The 21,599-nt window shown below is 37.2% G+C and overlaps 1 protein-coding gene and 1 long non-coding RNA gene across 3 annotated transcripts in view; both read left to right on the top strand.

Moving 5' to 3' along the window:
- Positions 1–21,599, top strand: part of fut8b (fucosyltransferase 8b (alpha (1,6) fucosyltransferase)) — an 84,834-nt gene that overhangs the window by 23,641 nt on the left and 39,594 nt on the right. Inside the window, exons 3-5 of the mRNA XM_056262861.1 lie at positions 3,839–4,004; positions 7,745–7,859; positions 10,002–10,239. Of these exons, the coding sequence (XP_056118836.1) occupies positions 3,839–4,004; positions 7,745–7,859; positions 10,002–10,239 (519 nt within the window). The remainder of the gene's footprint in view (positions 1–3,838; positions 4,005–7,744; positions 7,860–10,001; positions 10,240–21,599) is intronic.
- On the top strand, positions 17,985–19,030 carry LOC130096180 (uncharacterized). Of its 2 annotated transcripts, XR_008808180.1 has the most exons (5): positions 17,985–18,017; positions 18,142–18,211; positions 18,337–18,399; positions 18,769–18,863; positions 18,977–19,030. It is a non-coding gene; the product is annotated as an uncharacterized LOC130096180 (long non-coding RNA). The 2 variants fall into 2 exon arrangements; XR_008808179.1 differs by lacking the exon at positions 17,985–18,017 and having other exon boundaries at positions 18,109–18,211.

The following is a 21,599-nucleotide window of genomic DNA, read 5'->3' as shown; positions in this document are numbered from 1 at the left end:
CCGGACCAGTTTTTGGTTTTTCCAGCTCAAAAGTCTATGGAGAGTTGCTAGACCACACTTTGCTGCAAAATTATTTTTGCTGCCACTAGATTTCTAGGCTAGGTTTTCATTTTAATATGTGGCTCCAGTGTTACTAGGCAAAGCATCAAGCTGAGCCACTGACATCCTTAAGTAAACTTTGAATCGCTCGGGATATTCCCGAAGCTCTTTGATAAGGAGGTGTAACTCTCCTTCCTCTCTACGCAATCTCAGGATTAGATGGACCCAATATTTCCTCATTCTTTTTCTCTTTTTAAGAAGAGAGAGGACAACAAAATCATCCTCACTGCTTGAAGACTCCATTTTGCATTGTTTCGCGAATTTTTTCGCAACGGATTAATTAATACACATCGAAGTCAGTGCATGACAAATTTTTAGGATGATGAATACGAAAAAACAAATACAAAAATGTCTTACTCAGTGTGCAAGGACCTTTAAGGTTTTGTTGTCCTCTCTCTTCTCAAAAAGAGGAAATATTGCGTCCATCCAATTCTGAGATTACGTAGAGAGGAAGGAGAGTTTATCTAGAGGGATTATCCCGAGCGATTTACAGTTTACAGAGGCAGTGGGAAACGTAATTGACACAACGTGAGGTCGTATTTATTTTTTAACGTGAAAATTTCTGACGACAATATGGACTCCGTGTGCAAGGACCTTTAGACTTGCAGATTGACATCCTTGTAGGTTTAACAGAATCACAACAGAATGATTCATTGTGTAGGGAGAGTTTGAATGTTTGCACACGTTCATGTGCATTTATGTCTGTGTATTCAAGTCTCTGCATGCATAATCATCAGGGTCAGGATGGGTGAAATTTCCTTGCTGCAGGATCTGCCAAAAATAACTACCAACATCATTATCATCACCCTGGGCCAGAGGTCACAGATGTATAAGATTCATCCTTAAAGAGTCTCTCTCTCCTCGTGCTTGGTCTGACCCCTATAAAAGGACCGATAGATGCTGTGTGTCTCACTCAGGTCACCTCTGCTGTAATGAGAGGACGGATTAGAGGATAAACCAGCTGTGTTTGAAAACCCTAGTGAGCTGCCCACATACACAGCACCTGAAGTCACGGAGAAGATTTATAGCCATAGTGATAGTGCTTATTGAAACAGCATTTGTTTATATAGTTATATAGCTGCAGAAGATCAGCAGTTTCTGAAACACTCAGACCAGCAACAAACATGCCACGTTCAACGTCACTTACATCACTTTCTTCCTCACTCTGATGCTCAGTTTGAACTTCAGCAGAACGTCTTCATCATGTCTACATTCCTAAATGCTTTGAGTTGCTGCCATGTGATTGGCTGATTATATATTTGCATTAACAAGCAGTTGAACAGGTGTTATAGATACCTAATGAAGTGGCTGGTGGTGAGTGTATACAGTATATATATTTTAGGATACTTTTGTGTGTGTGTGTGTATAAATATATATATTAGGGGTGTCCTCGACTAAGGATTTTCATAGTCGAATCAGAATCGTCAAGTCTTGCCTATAGTCGAATCATGTGTGTGGGGGGGGGCTTTAACATTTTAAAGCCGCGATGTACAGAACATCATACATAGATATAGAAGAAAATGTATAACAACATTTCGGATCAATAAAACATAAATAACTGCAGACAGGATTTGCATCTCACATGCAAATCAAATTAAATCGGCTAAATTGCCTGTGCGAGCAGGCTCGAAGTACAGCGCAACATTGATGCACCAAAAATGAATCGATATTTAATTTACAGAATTAAATTAGAAGAGAATATTCGGTTGTTAAGTCTGACGTCACGTGTGACGTTTAGCATCTTCCGGGTCCAAGCGCTCTGCTCGTCCAGATCTAATAACAATGGCGGAACCTGTTAATTTATTTACGATCACGTCCTACTTTAGTGATGCACCCTTGGCGGTCAAAAAGGGTTCAAACTATTTTAACTCCAACAGAGTGGTCAGTGTAGCTCATCATTCAGGTGGCATAATTAAGTGGTAGAATGACAAAGTTTTTTTTTTTTTTTACTCCAACACGGGACACAGCACTGCGGCATGTTAAAACTCGGGCGAAAGCGGTAAGTAGGTAGAGAGGACCCGGAAACAGTATTATCGGAGAGTGGTTACGTCACGACTTAACAACCGGATACCTTCTCATCTACTGCTTTCATCTTCTACTGTGTGGGCCTCGAGTGAGTTCACGTATTGTAACTTCTGGGTTGTACGTCAGAACATAGGCTCACTATTGGCCTATGCTGGTCGTGTGTGTGATGCGTGTGATGCTGGCCAATAGTGAGCCTATGTTCTGACGTACAACCCAGAAGCGCTGCGCTGTTACACTACGTGAACTCACTCGAGGCCCACAGAGTAGAAGATGAAGAGTTGAATAAAGTCGTTATCTTTGTTTTTTGTTTTTTGTGTCGTCGCTTGATAAACTTAAGGTTGAGCCACTGTAGTCACTCGGACTATTTTAACGATGTCTTTACTAACTTTCTGGGCCGGCAAGTTTCAATTACAATTGACTTGACTTGGACAAAAACTACGATAAGACCTGTTGGAAAGCATCTTTTGCTGCGATTTTTGTGTGAGCAACCACAGAAACCGAAAATTCTCGGGCCAGCAGCACGTGTCCAAATTTTAATCTTAACCGTTCTATTTCATCAGAAACGATCTTAAAACAGGGCGATGGAATGTATATGCACATGGTACAATCCACTCCTAATGCACATTAAGAAACTATTTCTTCAGTGTATACATTAGTGGTATACAAATGGTACATTTGCATCAGTTGAAACATTCCTTTTCTTGCAAACAGCATACCAACTGTACTCATCTGAAGTATAATCATCATTGGAATAAGTGAACATTACATTTTACTCATACCTTCAAGCAGAATACATGTTCCTTAAACACATGTGTCCATGCACTCTATAGTCTAACTCATGCATTTTAAACTTCATAAGATAATGCAACTGATTATGAATACTAATAAAGAATAATAATACAGGTACATAATATTAAATAATGAAATTATATTCAAAGATGAAATTTTAGTCTTCAAATATTCGACTATTCGGGGTCACCCCTAATATATATATATATATATATATATATATATATATATATATATATATATATATACACACACACACACACATTTTCCTTCTTACATTTGTTTCACAGAACTATATAAATAAAGTGTGAATGCTATAAATAAATACTGATTAACAAATAAAAATAATTTAACCTAATATTTGAGATTGCCATTTATTTGTTTATGCTTATTAGAGTATCATGTTATTGGCAACATGCTAACTGAGAGAAGCACTATTGAGCAGTTACTTCTGAGGTTTCATTTCCATTAGGATGCTGCCTATGTAGTCAGCATACAGCAGGGCAGCTCACTGGGGATCGGGACAGATCTTTCATTCAGGGTCACCTGTCCCGCTGGCAATATACCCAGGAGGGTTTTCCTCCAAAAGCACTGAACTGAACGTATTACATAAGAGCCAAAGATGGAGACCGAGCAGAGTGAGAGACGAATGAGAACAGAATCAAAAAGAGGACAGTCTAAATCTGTAGGGGAGATCGACAGCAACTCTAACCTTTTGTGCAATTTCCTTCAAAACTCACACACTGTTACAAATCTCCCTGCCATCTTTTCATATAAAGCACATATGTCAGCAGTAATAGCTGCTAAGTCAACTGCAGTCTTCAACTAGATACTAGACTAGATACTTATCTTCACATTATATCACGTCCTCTCAGACCTTATTCCTTAATTAGAGCACTTTTGAATCTCTCATTCTCTTCCTCAGTTGGTCCGGGTCGAGAACAGGAAGAATTGCGGAGGAAGGTGGAGAATGGAGTGAAAGAGCTGTGGTATTTTATTCGAAGCGAGATCCAGAAGCTGAGTCACATCAACCCGACAGACAGACAGAAACACACTGAGACACTCCTGCAGGACCTGGGTCACCAACAGAGGTCAGGCATAGCGCTATTATCACCGCTGCTCTTCTGCTTCATTCAGTTCAACTTTGTCTTTAAAGGGGACCTATTGTGCAAAAATTACTTTTAAGATTGTTTTTTAACGTAATTATGTGTGTGTACACAACCCCCCTGTTATGGTAAAAATCCATCCACATCCATTATTTTCCCCATAAATCTAATACAGGGTCTCCCATTCAGGAATGCTTTGGATGTGTGCGCTCAGAAAACCACATATCAACATTTTAAACTGATATGGCTATAAAATGCATGCAAATGATCAACTTTAATGATGTCGAAGAACTGCAATGTCACTTGAGCGTGACCATGATACTGATGATAATCAAAAACAAACAAACAAAACTGAATTTTTTTATCTTGTTTGTTGTTGCCGGCGTATCTGAGGCACGAGCTGTAAAGGCTCCGCCCTCTTCTGGAAAGGGGGCGGGGAGCAACAGCTCATTTGCATTTAAAGATACACGCATGAAAACAGCATGTTTTTGCTTCCACCCAAAAAGGGGTTTCATTGCTTTAATTCTTTAGGAGGAATAAAAATGACATGCATTTCACATCTGAAATCTACAGGAGACCTAATTTGCTCTCATTTACCCTTCTTATTTCTTGAAGAAACAAGATTTGTGATCTTATCTCATTTGTGACTCTCAGAGGTTGAATCTCTCAAACCATGTTTCGCCCCGTGGTCAAAACTACATTACATTTGCATTAAGAATATGATTAAAGGTTGTTGTTGTTTTTTTGCATTGTGACAATAGCACATTTAGTCTCTGAATTATTTTTAATATAATGCAAAAAAAAAAAAAAGAGAGAAAGAATGTGTTACGTATTTATTAACGACGTGTTTTCTGTATTGTCTTTAATTAAAAATAGACTCAAACATGACCGGCTTGCACTAATTTAATAAGAATCAGCATTATGAAAAATAATAATTACAAAAAAGTTGACCAATCAAATGTTTGGACTAAGATTTATAAACGTTTTTTCAGAAGAAGTATCTTCTGCTCACCAAACAAAAATACAGTAATATTGTGAAATATTATTACAATAAACACTTTGTAAGTGTTTTCATTATGCCAGTATTCAGTGTCACATGATCCTTCAGAAATATGCTTAATTGCTGCTTAATTATTATCATAGTGCTCACTGTTAATTTATTATTATTATCAATGTTAAAAACAGTCTTTGCTACTTAAGGGACTGCTTTTTTATAGAACATAAAGTTCAAAAGAACAGCATTTATATGAAATAGAAATCTTTTGCATCCTCATGAATGTCTTTACTGTCACTTTTGATCAATTGAATGCATCCTCACTGAATAAAAGTATGAATTTATTTTTCTTTTTAAACCTTTCTTACCCCAGACTTTTGAATGATAGTGTATCACAGTTTCCACACACAAAAAAATGAAGCAGTAAAAACTATACTATTTATATGATTAATTGTCAAAATGCAAAAAAAAACAAAAAAAAACTTAAACCTAAAATTGGTTTTCAGCAAAACATTATTTTCATTTATTTCTTGTTTTCTTCTGAAATATGAGTCGAGCATGTTGTCGACGGGTTTCATAACACTCAGAATTGTTTTTTGATGAGATGGATGATGAAGAATTGATGTGCGTCTCTAGTTTCACCGTTAGGAAACGGCTCCAGACGCTAATGGTGGTGCAATAGAAATATAGCAGCACTTAATTTTGAGTTATCACCCGCTAGACTAATTACAGAGAGAGACGCTGTCAATATCTCATTATCTCGGCGTCTCTCAGACGGTCAATCAGCACATTCACACCTGTTTCTCTGTTTTCACAAAGAGAAGTGCTCGATGCACATTTAATGCTGTGCTGTGTTGGAGCGAACGGCTCCCTGAGGAGTCTCTCATTGATGAAGTAATAATTAAACTCCTCATAAACTCAGCATATGCCCATCTGTTTGAATTAGCAAATGACTGGTTGATGTGTTACTAGTGTCTAAACTCCCACTTTTTGAGGAATAAGTTGATTTAAAGGAATGGATCATCCAAAAATTGAAATGATCATCATTTACTCGTTACTTTATTTCTTCTGTCGAACAAAAAAAGGAGATGTTGTGCTGAATGTTCACGCTGTTCTTTTCCTCGGTTAACATTAAAATACTGCAAAATTTATCAAGACGAATGTTAAACAAAAGGACGGGTGTTTTTTTCTCTCTCTGGCAGTGATTTTATTGTGTACAGGCTGTAACTGCAGCCCTATTAGAGCAATAATCAGATCTCTGGTTTGACTGGATTATTTTGATTTCATAGTTTTTTTCAAAATGATCAAGCGGGATGCAACCGTGAAGGACGGTTTAAGGAGATTTGAGATCTGATTTGGTCAAAATGTGTACTGTAAGTAATCAACAGTGATGGGTAGATGTAGTGCTTACAAATTATAGTCCGTTACTGGAGACAAATTACATGTCTGACTCTGTACACTGCAAAAAAATATTTTCTTCCTCTGTATTTCTGTCTTGTTTTCTAGTACAAATATCTAAACATTCTTAAATCAAGATTCAATTACTTGAGAAGCAAAATGACTTGAAAAATTTATCAAAATGAAGTGAGCTTTTGCTTAAAACAAGAAAAATACCAGCCAGTGGGGTCAGAAAAAAAATCCTGTTTTCCCTGTGAGTAGAGTTGGTTTTTCTGACCCCGTTGGCAGATATTTTGGTAACCCTTTACTTAAAGCCTTCATGTATAATGCATATTCATAATGTACGTTATAATGCATTATATAATTTTTATAAACAATTGTAATTAAAGTTAAAATGCATTTACAGCTTCCTTGTTACATCTGAAATTGGTTGTGTCATGCATAATGCTTTCTGAAGGTGTCACATTAAATATTATAACTAAGGTGCCTTACAAGGCATAATCAATGCTTTAAAAATACTTTTATAATGCATTATAGTGATACTGATATTGTTCTTGTTTTAAGCTTAAACTTGCATAATTTTGACTTAGACTTAATACTTAATATTGAAGTAATTTCACTTCTCAAGTAAATGTATCTTGATTTGTACTGGAAAGCAAGACAAACATACTGAGGAAGAACATCACTGCAGTGAAAGTGACAATCTATTCCCTTACACATACTTTTTGATTACTTTGAGATTAAAAGATCGCATTGATTTGAATAATCGTGTACCATAAAAATAAAGAGAGAAAGAAAATCCATTCTCTATATAACGTCAAAGAGGTTGGACTGACAAAAACCTTTGGGAATTGCATAAAAATGGCATGAATTTGTGCATTTTAATGTGTTTAAAAAAACAAAAGCCTTCCAAAGACATAGTAATAATTGATTAGATTTGGAATCAACAAACATATATTTGTTTTGCATATATAGTATATATACTTTACTTTAAATTTCTACCCCCCCCCTTCCTCTAAATATTGTATTGTATTATTATTGCACTATAGCCTCAAACTAAGCATTTGAATGTACAAATTGTCAGTGACATATGTATACATGACAAATAAACTTAAAACTGAATTAGAAATAATTCACCACCATTTTGCCAATAATATTTAATCATGTAATCAATAAAAAAGTAACTTTAGTCCGAGTATTTAAAAATGCATGTCATTTTTTTAATCTGATTGCGTAATCCAGGTTACATATGACCAGCACTGGTAATGAATGGATTGTCAGATGATGATAGAGGAGGTTTAACACTCTCTCCTGTGTGTTTGTATGCTGTCAGAACGATCATGACAGACCTGCACCTCCTCAGTCAGGCGGATGGAGCAGGGGATTGGAGAGAGAAGGAGGCCAGAGATCTTTCCCGTCTGGTGCAGAACAGGATCTCATACCTGCAGGTACAGTACACGCGTCCTCTCGCTCAGGGCTCGACATTAAAGGGATAGTTCACCCCAAAATGAAAACTCTGTCAGTAATTACTCGCTCTCATGTTGTTCCAACCCCGTAAGACTTTCGTTCATCTTCGGAACACAAATTAAGATATTTTTTATTAAAACTGAGAGCTGGATCACTCCTCCATAGGCTTCTAAGGGATTGAAACTTGCCGGCCCAGAAAGTTAGTAAAGACATTGTTAAAATAGTCCGAGTGACTACAGTGGCTCAACCTTAAGTTTATCAAGCGACGAGAATACTTTTTGTGCGCAAAAAAACAAACAAAAATAACGACTATATTCTGTTCCACTACGTGAACTCACTCGAGGCCCACAGAGAAGGAAATGAATAGTTGAATAAAGTCGTTATTTTTGTTTGTTTTTTGCGCACAAAAAGTATTCTCGTCGCTTGATAAACTTAAGATTGAGCCACTGTAGTCACTTGGATGTCTTTAATAACTTTTGGGCCGGCCAGTTTCGATCCCTCAGAAGCCTATGGAGGAGTGAGACAGCTCTCAGATTTAATCAAAAATTTAATTTGAACAACACGAATTAAATATCTTTTTTCTGATATGATTCTTCTGTATTACTATCCCTCTGTTCCTTTATTCCCCTTCTTTCCCTTTATACTGAAATCTGTGACTTCACTTCAGTTTGATCGACTGGTAAGAGGAAATATTGATGCCGTTCGAGATTGTGATTTTCTTTACAAACTGCCTCTAACGAAACCCAAAGTGTGAGATCAAGTGAAGTCAGTCTTTTACTGATTTATCTTAAAGTCTTTTGACACTAATGCCTCGATCATGCATTATTTGTTTTCTGCAAAGAAGCACTAGTTTGTCAAATCAGGAATCATTAAAGATCCCACTTTATTTAACATGATAATAATATAGCTGCTAATTAGCAGGTTTTTTTTCTGTTGGTTTAGATGGTAAGCCACCAGTCTAGACCAGCACAACCCAGCATGGTGTCTGTTTCTCTCCGCAGGAATGATCTGGTTATCATTCACTACCATGCTTTATACCAAATCCTCTCTGATCACTGATTTCCATAGCATCTCTGCATCACAGAAGCGCACAGCACATGTCTGTGAGTGTTTTCTGCTAGGGCAGCACTTTAAAACGAGAGTGCTTCATCTGCTGCCATAGCAAACTCTGTGCCAACTGGATTGGATTTGAATTAAGAGTGAAATCTATATTGCCTTCGCTCAAAAAATACATTCCACCAACGTGAAAGGGCCGCCAGACGATTTGATTATCGTAACTCATTTCCTCTAATGGCACAATAAAACTGAAAAAGCATTTCTGAGGGGAAATAATGTGAGCTCAGAAATTCCCTTGCCGGACACACAGAATCTGTTCATCTTTTACAAATGTGTATCAGGATAACCATAATTCCTGACCAATACTTTAACTTCAGATTTTGTAAGCGCTGTAAAATTATCATTAATATGGAATCTCCTTCAAGCAGGGCAAGAAGCTTCAGCATCGTTGTCATTTTATTTTCTTATAATTCGTGGATTTTATTTTTTTATTTGACTTATTTATTATTTACACTATGCCGTTCAAAAGTTTGGGGTCTGTACGATTTTTTTTTTAAAGAAGTTTCTTCTACTCACCAATGCTGGATTTATTTAATAAAAAATAATATTGTGAAATATTATTACAATTAAATGAACTATTTTCTATTTTAGTTTATTTTAATCTCTAATTTATTCCAGTGATCAAAGCTGTATTTATTTTCAGCATCATTACTCCAGTCTCAGTGTCACATGATCCTTCAGAAATCACTCTAATATGATGATTTGATGCTCAAGAAACATTTCTGATTATTATCAATGTTGAAAACTGTTGTCTGCTTCATATTTTTCTGGAAACAATGATACACTTTTTTATTCTTTAATGAACAAAGTTCAAAAGATTTAATTTGAAATATGAATGTATCTAATAGAAAAAAATCTGTCATTTATGTATGTAATAAATGTGACCTTGCTATTGAAAAAATAATTTTGGAACTTTTTAAGTTTGCATTTTGCTACAAAGTCATTTGATCTAAAATGCAGTCATAATTTGAGTTGCATCTGTCATGTGTGTCGTCTGTCCGGATCAGAACCCGCAGGATTGCAGTAAAGCTCGTAAGTTGGTGTGCAACATCAATAAGGGCTGTGGATACGGCTGTCAGCTCCATCACGTGGTTTACTGCTTCATGATCGCTTACGGCACACAGAGAGTTCTCATCCTCGAGTCACACAACTGGCGCTACGCTCCCAAAGGATGGGAGGCAGCCTTCCTTCCCGTCAGCGACACCTGTACGGATCGATCCGGAGCCACGACGGGACACTGGTCAGGTGAGAGCTGTAAATCAGCAGATCTCTTTATTAAAGTCAGCATGAAACCAAAGTTGAGAATCTTTTCTTCCCTATTGTGACGTGATGTGTCGTTCATGAACGATTCGTTCATTTTGAACAAATCTTTAATATGACTCGGGACTACCGAGTTGTCTCAGAGAGTGATTCGTTCATTTTGTGTTGACCGCGCATGCGCATTGCGCAACATATAGTTTTTGAACATAGATATCCATAATAAAGGCTAGATGTCTTACAGCGGAGTCTCTATCGTCATTACCGGCGGCCATCTTGTCACAGGCAAGCTTTCTGGCGGGCTCTCTGATGTAAGATGAGTGTTCAGCACGAACACCAATACTCTTATCTCGTCGAAATCTTGACGGATTTACAAACGGTTTGGTTTCTTACAAACGTTATTAACGTGGCTATAATTCTGGATGATTATTTATTGATACACTTATTATTCATAAGTGTGCAGTGACTGCACACTTAGAATAATAAGTGTTGCAGTGTCATAACTACATGTCTGACGTTTATAACAAACCAAACCGTTTGAAAATCGGTAGAAAATTGAGCAAGTTATGGTTATTTAAAAAGTACATGCGCCATTAAAACACAATGTTACGAGTGAGCGAGCTGCCTGTGACAAGATGGCCGCCAGGTGCGGACGTCGACCTCACTGGCCAGCAGCGCGGACGAGACATCTAGCCTTTATTATGGATATCTATGGTTCTGAATCTGTACTGGAAACAGAGATGATTAGTTCATCTCTCTCGAGTCTTCGGGTTCGGGACGGGTCCGAGTCTTTCGTTCGTCCTGTCAGTCTTATAGAGGCTAGACTTGGACCCGGCCGAACCCGAAGACTCGAGACTCGATGAACTATTCATTTGTCTTTCCGAATCCGGACCGGTCCTTCAGTGCATTGTGGCTGTGTCACACCATACGGCCCACAGACACTGACGAGTCGACATCGACAACTAACGTTTTAAAGTTCGAACCCGAAGACACAAGAGGCGGAGAACAGACGTGATAAATATGAAGTTGCAAAAAGAAAGAACGTCTCGGATCAGGAGGTGAGGTGAACTAACAGACTGCAATAGCTTGAACTTAAGACCCAACTAATAAATTAACATTTCTGTTTCTTATAATTTGACTTTGGCTGCATTACCCTATAGTTTATTTTTATAAAAAAAAATCAAATGGAATCAACATTTTCGTAAGTAGGGTACTAGATGTTTTGGGCATTTATTAATTTAAAAAGAATGATGTGCACAGATAAATTATTTATAATAATTACTGCAATATTCCATAAAAATAACAATAGTCAGTTTTGATTTCATGGCGCTTTGAAGTCAGTAAGTCAACATGAAATTAAAATGGGCCCTATTTACCTTCCCATTAAAGGCCAGCTTGTCATATTGTGAATGATTCGACAGTGCATGTTATTATGGAGAAAACAAAAAACATATAGTCTGTATGGTAACAGTGACTATTTACCACTGCTTCAAATGTGGCTCGTTCAGTGTTTTATAGTGTTAGTTTTACTTTATCAAATACAAAGAAATCAATCAAATGAAATATACACTACCTTTCAAAACTTTGGGGTTAGTAAGATTTTTTTATTTTTTTATTTTGCCCACCAAGGCTGCAGTTATTTCATTAAAAATACAGTAAAAACAGCAATATCGTGACATATTGTTATAATTTAAAAGAACAATTTTCTATGTGAATATATAGTCAAATGTAATTTAAAATCAGATTTAGCATGTTTCTTTTGTGCAGTAGCATCTTGTCTCATAGACTACCATTCAAAACTTTGGGCTCAGTATGTTGTCGTCATTTTTTTAATTCTTTTTTATTCATCAAGGATGCATTAAATCGATTAAAAGTGACAGTAAAGACATAATGATCAAAAAAAAATTATATTAAAAAGAAATGCTGTTTCTTTGTTCTCCTGAAAAACATATATCACGGTTTCTAGTAACACAGCAGTTTCTGACATTGATAATAATCAGAAATGTTTCCTGAGCAGCAAATCATCATATTAGAGTGATTTCTGAAGGATCATGTGACACTGAAGACTGGAGTAATGATGCTGAAAATTCAGCTTTGATCACAGGAATAAATTACACTTTACTGTATATTCACATAGAAAACAGTAATTTTAAACCGTAATAATATTTCACAATTTTACTGTTTTTACTGTATTCTTTTGCAGCATTGATGAGCAGAAGAGACTTCATTTAGAAACAATCTTACCGACCCCAAACTTTAAATGTAATGATGTATGCAGGCGTCTCGAATTAAAACACATCTCTTTTTCTGCATTCTCCAATTAAACACAGTGCTGCATTGATTTAATTGTTTTCTCTTTCCTTGTAATTCAGTTTAATACACTTTTAAATGAACATTTCTCAATCCATTTTAAATTAACTTAAGATCAGATTGTAATTGTATTCTTTGTTATGCCAATTAAGCACTATGAAATGTGAAAAGTGCTGAGCCCATCAGGTCATATTTAACACGAATTTGTGCAGCAACATTTTCTACTGTAAAACTTGTTCACCGTGTGTGTGTGTCGTGTGAACTGGAGTCTAATGCTCCTAAAGCTAAATAGACAAAGTGTGAAGCTCTAGTACAAGACCGATATTTAAGTGTAATGAGGACATGTGAAAATTTCCTCTCTTCTTTGTGTCCTAATTATTACAGCCGAGGATCTGTTGAGGGAATAGATTATCTGAGGATTCTTGTCAAAACCCATTCCAGCCGCGTGAAAAAAAGGCAGAAAAAGAGCTGCGAGTGCTTTTACACGAGCCTGGGAATGGCTTGGGAGTTTTTTTCTTAAATATTTCATGCTTTGCCTAATTAAAATTTCAAGCACACTCGGATCACGTGTGCACTTGCTCATGCAACGGCCGTAAAACAGCCGGCGGGCCGCTGTTGTTGTTGTGTAATTGTTAGGGAGAGTTTTAATGAGCTAGTTGTCAGTTGGTTTGTGGTTGGGAACGTCAAAGCCGTGTTCAGCTAACGCTCATAATTAGCAGACCCGCTGTAACTTGTTTTTTGACAAACTATTAAAACAAAGCCTCTGTGTTCTGCTTCGGTTCATTTGCGGTTTGTGTGTTTCTAAACTCAGCTCAAGTTGTTGTAGGCTAATCAGAACGCCTTCATTCCTCTAATAATGTGACAGTATAGCATGTGAAACAAGAAAGTTCACACAAAAATGAACATGGCGTCATCATTTACTCACCCTCATGTCTTTTTAAACTTAAATGTTTAACAGTATGTTCAGTAAAACAGAGTTTCTGTCAATCAAAAGCTGTCCACATTAGGTCATTTGTTAAATTTATGTGAGGAACATACCATATTTCTAACCCTGTAAAGCCAAACATATGAAATAATATTGACATTTTTTTAAATGCAAAAATATGCAATTTAGATGTTATTTATAAGTCCAAAAAGTAAGATACTTCTCATGCGTGTAATGTAAATCAAAGAGATCTTTATAACAGTTTAGCAGACTACTTAGATAAAATGCATATAAATATCAGTTTGTCACTCTATATCTGCTGATAAATTGCTAGGAGATATTTAAATGCTTAGTAGCTCTGTAGTTTGTGTTGTGTTTTTATGCAATGCAATAGAATTATGATTGAGAGATGAACAACTAAAGGCCTGATGAATCGTATTTGATCATATTTTAACATGATTTTTATAATCCAAAGTTGCTTCAGTCCAGTAAATGTGTGTTTTGAAGTATTACTAACAATATAATTATTCTAACGTTTACTTTATAAAAATTTGTGAAGATTTTACACCGCAAAAAGACACAAGCTGCAGATGCACGTTCGTACAATTATTCTAGATAAATATATCAGACGACAGATTGAAGGCATGTAGATTGTGTGCCACAGGTTTTTTCAGCAAAGTTTTGATCATCTTGATCATTTTGAGGCCTTAGAAATGTGCATATCAAATATGATAACAGTAGGCTTTATAGGGTTCATTTGTGTCCAACCGCAAATAAAATTTGTGCTGAGAATAGTAACTTTTGGGTCTGTTTGCCATACAAAGCTATCTTGTGGCTTCGAGAAAACTATAGAAAACAAATATTCTGACTCTGAGGCTTATTGACCACTATTAAAGGGGACATATTATGTTTATTAACTTTCTTTAGTGTGTAATGTTGCAGTTTGAGCTCAAAGTCCCTCCAGCGGGAGTTCTTCTCTATATCAGTTTCAGTGTTTCTGAACTCCTGAAACGCCTTCATTGTAGTCTTGAGTTTCTTCCGGGAACAAACACATCACAATATTCCTCATTTAAAAAATTCATACGCAGAATAAAGGGGCGGGGCCTGGTTGAGTTAGTTAGTAGTGTGTTAAACTGGTGGTTATGGTAAGGGGCGGTACATTTCCCAAACACACTCGAAGCGCTCGACCAATCACAACACACTAATCCAGCCGACCAATCAGAGCACAGTGTGCTTTTCAGAGGGAGGGGCTTTATAGAGACAGGAACTAAACAGAGCGTTACTGACAGACTGGGAAGAGAGGAGCCGCAACAATGTCAAACATAGGAACATTTTTTTTTTAACATTCAAGCATCAAAAACCTATTCTAGTAGAGACCAAAAACGAAATCAAGACTTTGTGAAAGAGCATAATAGGTCCTCTTTATAATACGTATTTGTAATATTTGTATGTATTTTTGGAGCTTGACAGCATCTATCCCTTCACTTTCATTGAATAGAAAAGAGCAGCATGTTCCAGGCTAGGGTGAGTAAATTATTTTTTTATTTTATGAGCTGTCCCTTTAAAAACTATTTATCTACCGAATAAACATCCACAGCTCCTGCCTCTCTGGCTCTTTCTTCTGGCCTGTGTCTCTTTGTCTCTCTCTGTTTCTCTGGAGGGTGTTTGTGAAAGGACTCCGGGTAAGTGACCTGCTTAATCTGACGTGTCCAGACTTCTGCCCCGAGACCAGCGCCAGTCATTCCAGCACGAGGGAGAGCGAGTGTGTGTGTGTGTGTGTGTGTGTGCGCAGGAGCACTGAAACGGGTCACCTTGGCGACTTTTGAAGAAACTCGCCTCCAGAACACTTTGGGAATTTCTTCAGATCAAAGTCTCTCTGGTTTCCTCCCTCCGCCGTCCTCTCGCGCTCTTGTCCTTCCTTTGCCCCTTCTAACACAAACTGCACCATTAAATCTAATCAGTCTTTATTTCTCAGGGGTGACTTTGTATCTGCATGGCAACCACATAAACCATGCGACGCTTTAATGCAGTTAAACGCTACAGTCGACATCTGCATCAAACATTTATGAAAACCTGTGACGGGTCGAGCGTTTATTCTTTACGGTTAGCTGATGAAAATCCACTGAAATGCGGTAAACTCAAGCTTAGGTTATGCTAGAGTATAAAACAGAAACAATGCTCAAAATGCTCCAAGTTACTACATTTGTCTTCCATAAACAGCCTACTGTTACTGGCTAATGAACTATCTCACATGGCAGAAGAATTGAGCACAAAAGCATGTTTTGGGCTCTATTTGTCCTCATTTCGCAGCAGTGTTGGTGTTGTTTGGAGCGCACAGGTGCGGATAGGAGTGAGCGATGGTCTTCAGGTGTGGCTGCTGCGCTCTTGTTAATAAAAAACATGAGATTTCTCATGCAAATTGCATGTTTTCTTTGTTTTTACCTCCGCCAGATGCATTGTGAATTGGTTGTGCTTTAAAAGATGGTTTGTTGTCTGTATCAAACATTTGCATGCATCTTGAAATCATGATAGATGGGTTGAGTGAGCAGTGCCAGGTTGAGCTACTTGATGCTAATGCCGCGGCTCTCTTTCAAATTCTATTGAGCGTCTACCTTGAAAGCATCATTGGCAATGCAGTAGGCAGATAAATGCTTTGTTTTGGCCATTTTGGCAGCGTTGCATGTTTCTGCAATCCCGGAATGCATTGTGATTAGCTCAGTATTTTATCCAACAAAGGTTTGATAGAAAAAAAGGCTCCATCCAATTAAGAATGAACCGTTTCTCCCAGCATCTATTGTTTCACCCAGCTAGCAAAGTGACGATGTCGTTTCAAAATTGATTAAATTTCTGCTATTTTCTGTCAAATGAAATTAGATGCTGACAGACACTGTTGAGTTTCAAAAATGACCATAAAGGTCGCATAAAACTGGTCCATATGATTTGTGTGCTGTTTTCCAAGAGTTCTCAGGTCAGATGTTAAATTTATTTGAGGAACAAACGATAATTTATGTAAAGTTTATGTAAGGGATAATGTCCCATCGCGTCGGGGTCCTCATCACCCTGTCAGGGGTTCTCAGATAACAACTGGATGGGTGTACATTATTATTATTACACGGCTATTTGCCACGTAAGTAAATAATTAGACACAAAATATTGATCTGAGTCAAGTTCAAACTAGACGGACATTTCAGAGAGACGGCCCAGCGGGCACCTTGACGTCAATTTGACATCAATAAATAGTCAAGATTTTGACCACCATGTATAACATGCATGAATATGCACATTTTCATTATATTTTGTAATTATTTCCTTGTGGTTGTAAAGAGGCCAAACAAAGGTATCAATCTGACATGTTTTTTCTGGTCCCTACATCTCAGGTCAATATCATTGACATTAAATCGATGTTGATTTGACGTCAGGAAATAAAACGTCAATATGATGTGAAATGTATATCAAAACAATGTCTGAAAAAGTATATTTATTACTCACTGTAAATCAATGCGACTAATTTTCAACATCTAAAAGACCTCGCCTGAATGATCTTGAAAGTTGTAGGCTTATAGGTATTTTGCGTTTTTATTTTATTTAAATCCTAGCAAGTTTATATTCAGTTCACGATTAAAATGACAGCAGACACTATAATTGCATATACTATAAAAGGTACATTTAATCTGACATTGAAGCTGATTTTTAAAATAATCATCATCGACTACAAATTGACTACAAAAAGACGTCACATCCTGGCCATATCGCGCGGAAAAGTAGAAGATCTGCATAACCGCCCTCACACGTCTGCTCAACTGCCAGAGAAGAGATCGTCAATTTCAATTTCAAAAAATCCTTCTCTTTCAAATCCTGGTAAGTAACCAGCTAGCATGCTATTGTTGTTATTATGTTAATACACCATATTATACACAGGCTACTTAATCTTAATGGGTGTAATTTTCAGAATTATGTCGAATAATTTCAAAGCCTTTACCAGAGCGAGTTAGCTAGCTAATTTGACCTGAGGTTAGCTTAACTGTAACGTTTACATTCTGGTATGGAAGAAGTGTCTTCCTGTCTGCCATCGTATGATTTTAACATTGTGTGTGTGTAAGTGTGGAAAAATGTAGATTTTACTGGTTTTCTGAGGCCAAACCGACGATATTTACTTTAGATTCGAATTTGTTACATAAAAGTTACATAGGCTATATTTTGCGATCCGGTTCACAGAGACCATAAAACATTGGGAAACATTGCCAAGTCTATGCGAATAATCTTGAAAAATGTATGTTCTTGTAGTGGTAATAAAATATCCATATTATGACTAATTACTCTTGAATTGTAATTATTTTAAAGAAATGTTTATTTTAATAAGGAGTTGACAAATTAACAATGAGTTTAAAATGATATCCTAAGCATGTGAAATGTTATCAATTTTTTTCAGCGTACCAGCACCAGATCTGTAACAGATTTGAATAAGAGGTAAGTTGGTAGCCATATACTCCCTTGACCTTTTTACATAATCCTTTCCCAATGGAAGAGAAAAGTAAGTGTGTTCTTAACAAAAATAGCTGCTGCATTGAATTATTATTTTTTTTAAATGCAATAATAAAAAAATGATTGTACAGAATATAATATTGTAATATTGCTCTCTTTGGTCTGACATTCAGAGTTCCAAAAGCGACTCCGCTTCAACAGCTTAACAGACAGCTAACCAGCGAGAAAAAACGAAAACTCATGGTAGGTTACTATGAAAAAGTAAAACAAACTTTTGCTAACAGATGTAATTATTACACATACAATATCGTATTCACATATTCTTGTACCTCATACATTTCTGCATATTTGCTAAATTATTCCTTCAGACAGATCCGATGTCAAATTGGTGCAGCTACCCTGCGGGAAAATGTCAACATTGTGATGAAAAGGTCAGTCTCTGAAGTTGTGCTGTTAATATCTAAAAATGTATTTAATATTCTTAAATGAGTACGCCAACATCTGCGGATTGAATATGAAGAACACACTGAATCTGATTATAACAAGACTGAAGCGAACACGAATGTTTGTAGTTTACAATTAATCACAAATTTTTAGGGGGCGAGGCAGAAGTTTAGGGGAATTTGATTACACTATTTCAGATAGTCCGTCGGACAGGCCAGTTATGCATTTTGGTAGCCCGACTGGAAAACACAATAGCCCCGGGACGTCGGGCTAACGATTTTGTGAGCCCTGACATTATTTCACATTTCTTGCTGTACAGCATGTATAACTTTGTTTATTCCCATTTTGATTGACAGAGTGCTCACAAATCGCCTCATGTCTATAATGAACATGGATGGGACTGGTGACAAGCTGCCTTTCAGAAGAATGGAACTTTATAAGGTCACAATAGGTAATTATATTTTCTATTTGTGCACCTACACCACCTATAGCTCTATTCTCTACATGATTTTTATTTTGATCAGTATGTGCAAGATAAATGGCAATTGCTGTTACATTTTTCAGGTGCCATCCAGAAGTTACAACCCGGCATCACAGAAGCTTCCATTGGTAGCCTTAGGCCATCCTTAAAAATATTCTTGTTTGCCGTAACCCGACCGACCCTGTCAAATTAGGACCGACCCAATTTTTTATTTTTTTCCCCTTTTAGTCCGACCGACTTGCCGGTTGTAAACTTGCATTAAGACCGACCGATTTTTTTTTTTACTCTTCAAACAACTAATACAAATGCAATAAAATAATATACATTTATTATAGTAAGTATTGTGAATATAAATTGCGTAGGCTACGTTCTTTCTTTTAAATAAAAACCCGTGGCGTCATCTATTATGATTATGTTTACACCATTGGTTTACGCATGTCACACTATGGCCTGTGCGTTCGCTTCGTTTCATTCACTGTCAATGGTTCGCGCTCGGTGATGATGGCTGCGGCGCGGCTGCTTGTGAAATACGTCTGTATGAGCCTACATTTAGTCGCTCATTATTCGAAATTCAAATAGGGAATCGATGTTAACGGCCTTTCCTCGGAGCGCGTCCAGCTCGTCATGACATGCCCACCGCGAACGCACGTCACACAGCAACTGCAGGCTCTGACAAACAAACACACATAAGTGTGGGAAGCCAAACACACCAAAAGGGGGATGAAACAGCGCGGTGTGTTACAGAGTTCGCGCTGCGCTGACTTGTAATCTGCGTGGCTCAATGGACCGAGACGCGCGAGCGCGACAGACTCGACAGCGCAGAGAGAAGTGTTTGCTTGCGCCAGCCAATGGTCAGAGCGGCGGGAACTAATCTCACCAGCGCCACGCTGACCAATAAAACAGCACATCCCATACCGAAATGTACTAAATTGCACAAAAGAAAATCGACCATTCCATAATATGTCAGGACTACTTAATCGGCCTATAGTTTCCTACAATGCGCCTAGCTATTTGACCACACTGATTTCCGTTAATAATAGCAGATGTTTATGGGTCAAATCTCTCACTCTCTCCCTGCAACTTTTTGTTACCCTCCTTTCCTGCCCCTAGACCAGAAAGGGGGCTTGTAACAGTATGGGTCAAATGTAAACGAATGGTGCCAAACGCGCTGTTTTATTGGTCGGTGCGGCGCTGGTGAGATTAGTCATTTTAATTTATTTGTTTCCCTCTGAAAATCCACTTTCAATGAAATCTAGTGGCTCCTTTTTTTTTTTTTTTTTTATTCTGCCTATTTTTTTCCAAATGAATGCAGCTGGAATTAATGCAATAAATATGTTTTTTTTTTACAAAGATTTCAAATTGTTTGTGGTCTATAACCTGTATCAGAATGAGGTTCGCAATGGTGCGCCCGAAGGCATGGGGGTTGAAGACCCAGTCAGTGACGTCACGATATGCAAATTTGTTTAAATTCATACCGACCTAATCACCATGACCAAAATTATCCTTTTTTTTTACATTGAATCTTGAAAAAAAAAAAATATAGACCTACCTACCGACCCTTTTTTTTTTTTTTTTTTGCTGTTACTGCAAACCAAAATATTTTTAAGGATGGCCTTACGGCCAACCATTTGAGCGCTGCACCGGACAGAAGAGGGGGCACTGGACGCCGGAAGGTAGGAGCTGCTGCAAACAATGTAGATCTAGGCCCAATCCCATTTCTCTGTTTTTACCCTTCCCCTTAATTTTACCCCTACACAGTATCCTTCGAAACAGAGTGGAAAGATATAGGGGTAAAAATATTCTCCATGGAAATGAGACACCAATAGCCTACATAGGGAAGAGCTCGGACGAATGTGATGTTTTGATATCGCTGCTCTCTGGCTTTGAATGAATATTCACATTCTACAATTCAGTACAAAATGTGGACTGATTACTAGCAGTGAAATGAGATCCTGACATATGACACTATTAACAGATATTAACAAAAGTTCAGATATTAACAAAAGTTTTCATATATTAGTACACATCTGGACCTCTGACTACTGCATGTGATTAGGCTATAATGTGGATTATCTTTAGTTGTCTATATATTGTAGAGTAGCCTACTACTGATGGGTACTAAGCGTTAGTTATGTTAATGGAAAGGCCCCATTTTAATGTTTGCTTTCTTGTTCTCTTGTTCCCTTTTACAGGCACTTGAGAGCCCTGGAGGTCTGAACCCAAAGCTGTATTACACTGCTCAAAAAAATAAAATAAAAACATATCAGATCTCAAAGTATGTGTATGTTGTCAGTCATTGTACATTAAGGTTGGAATTGAGTGATGCTTGGCATTGAAATGATATCAAAATATGTCAATAAATTGATGTAATTTTGACATCAATGTTTGATGTCACATTTATGTTGAATTGATATTGAAGCTTGATATTGAATGACATCAAAATAGCATTAAAATGACATCAACATCATGACATCTTGACGTCAAATAAATGTTGAATTGGCATCAAATGCAAACAGCATGACATCAAAATGACATCGGCAGAGGTCAAAATCTTGACATCAAATTGACGTTGTCACTTTGACGTCAATTTGACTTTCATTTTTGACCTATTTCGTGACGTAATTTTGACGTCAATGTTTGATGTCATTTTGATGTTAAATTGACATCAAATGCCCACTGGGGGGATAACGCTTATTACACAGAATT

Source organism: Rhinichthys klamathensis, unplaced genomic scaffold, assembly GCF_029890125.1.
Source record: "Rhinichthys klamathensis goyatoka isolate OS25496 unplaced genomic scaffold, OSU_Roscu_1.1 h1tg000196l_1, whole genome shotgun sequence".
In the NCBI taxonomy this organism is placed as follows: domain Eukaryota; kingdom Metazoa; phylum Chordata; class Actinopteri; order Cypriniformes; family Leuciscidae; genus Rhinichthys; species Rhinichthys klamathensis.
The sequence above is the reverse complement of the archived record's forward strand: the minus strand, read 5'-3'. Positions and strand labels throughout refer to the sequence as shown.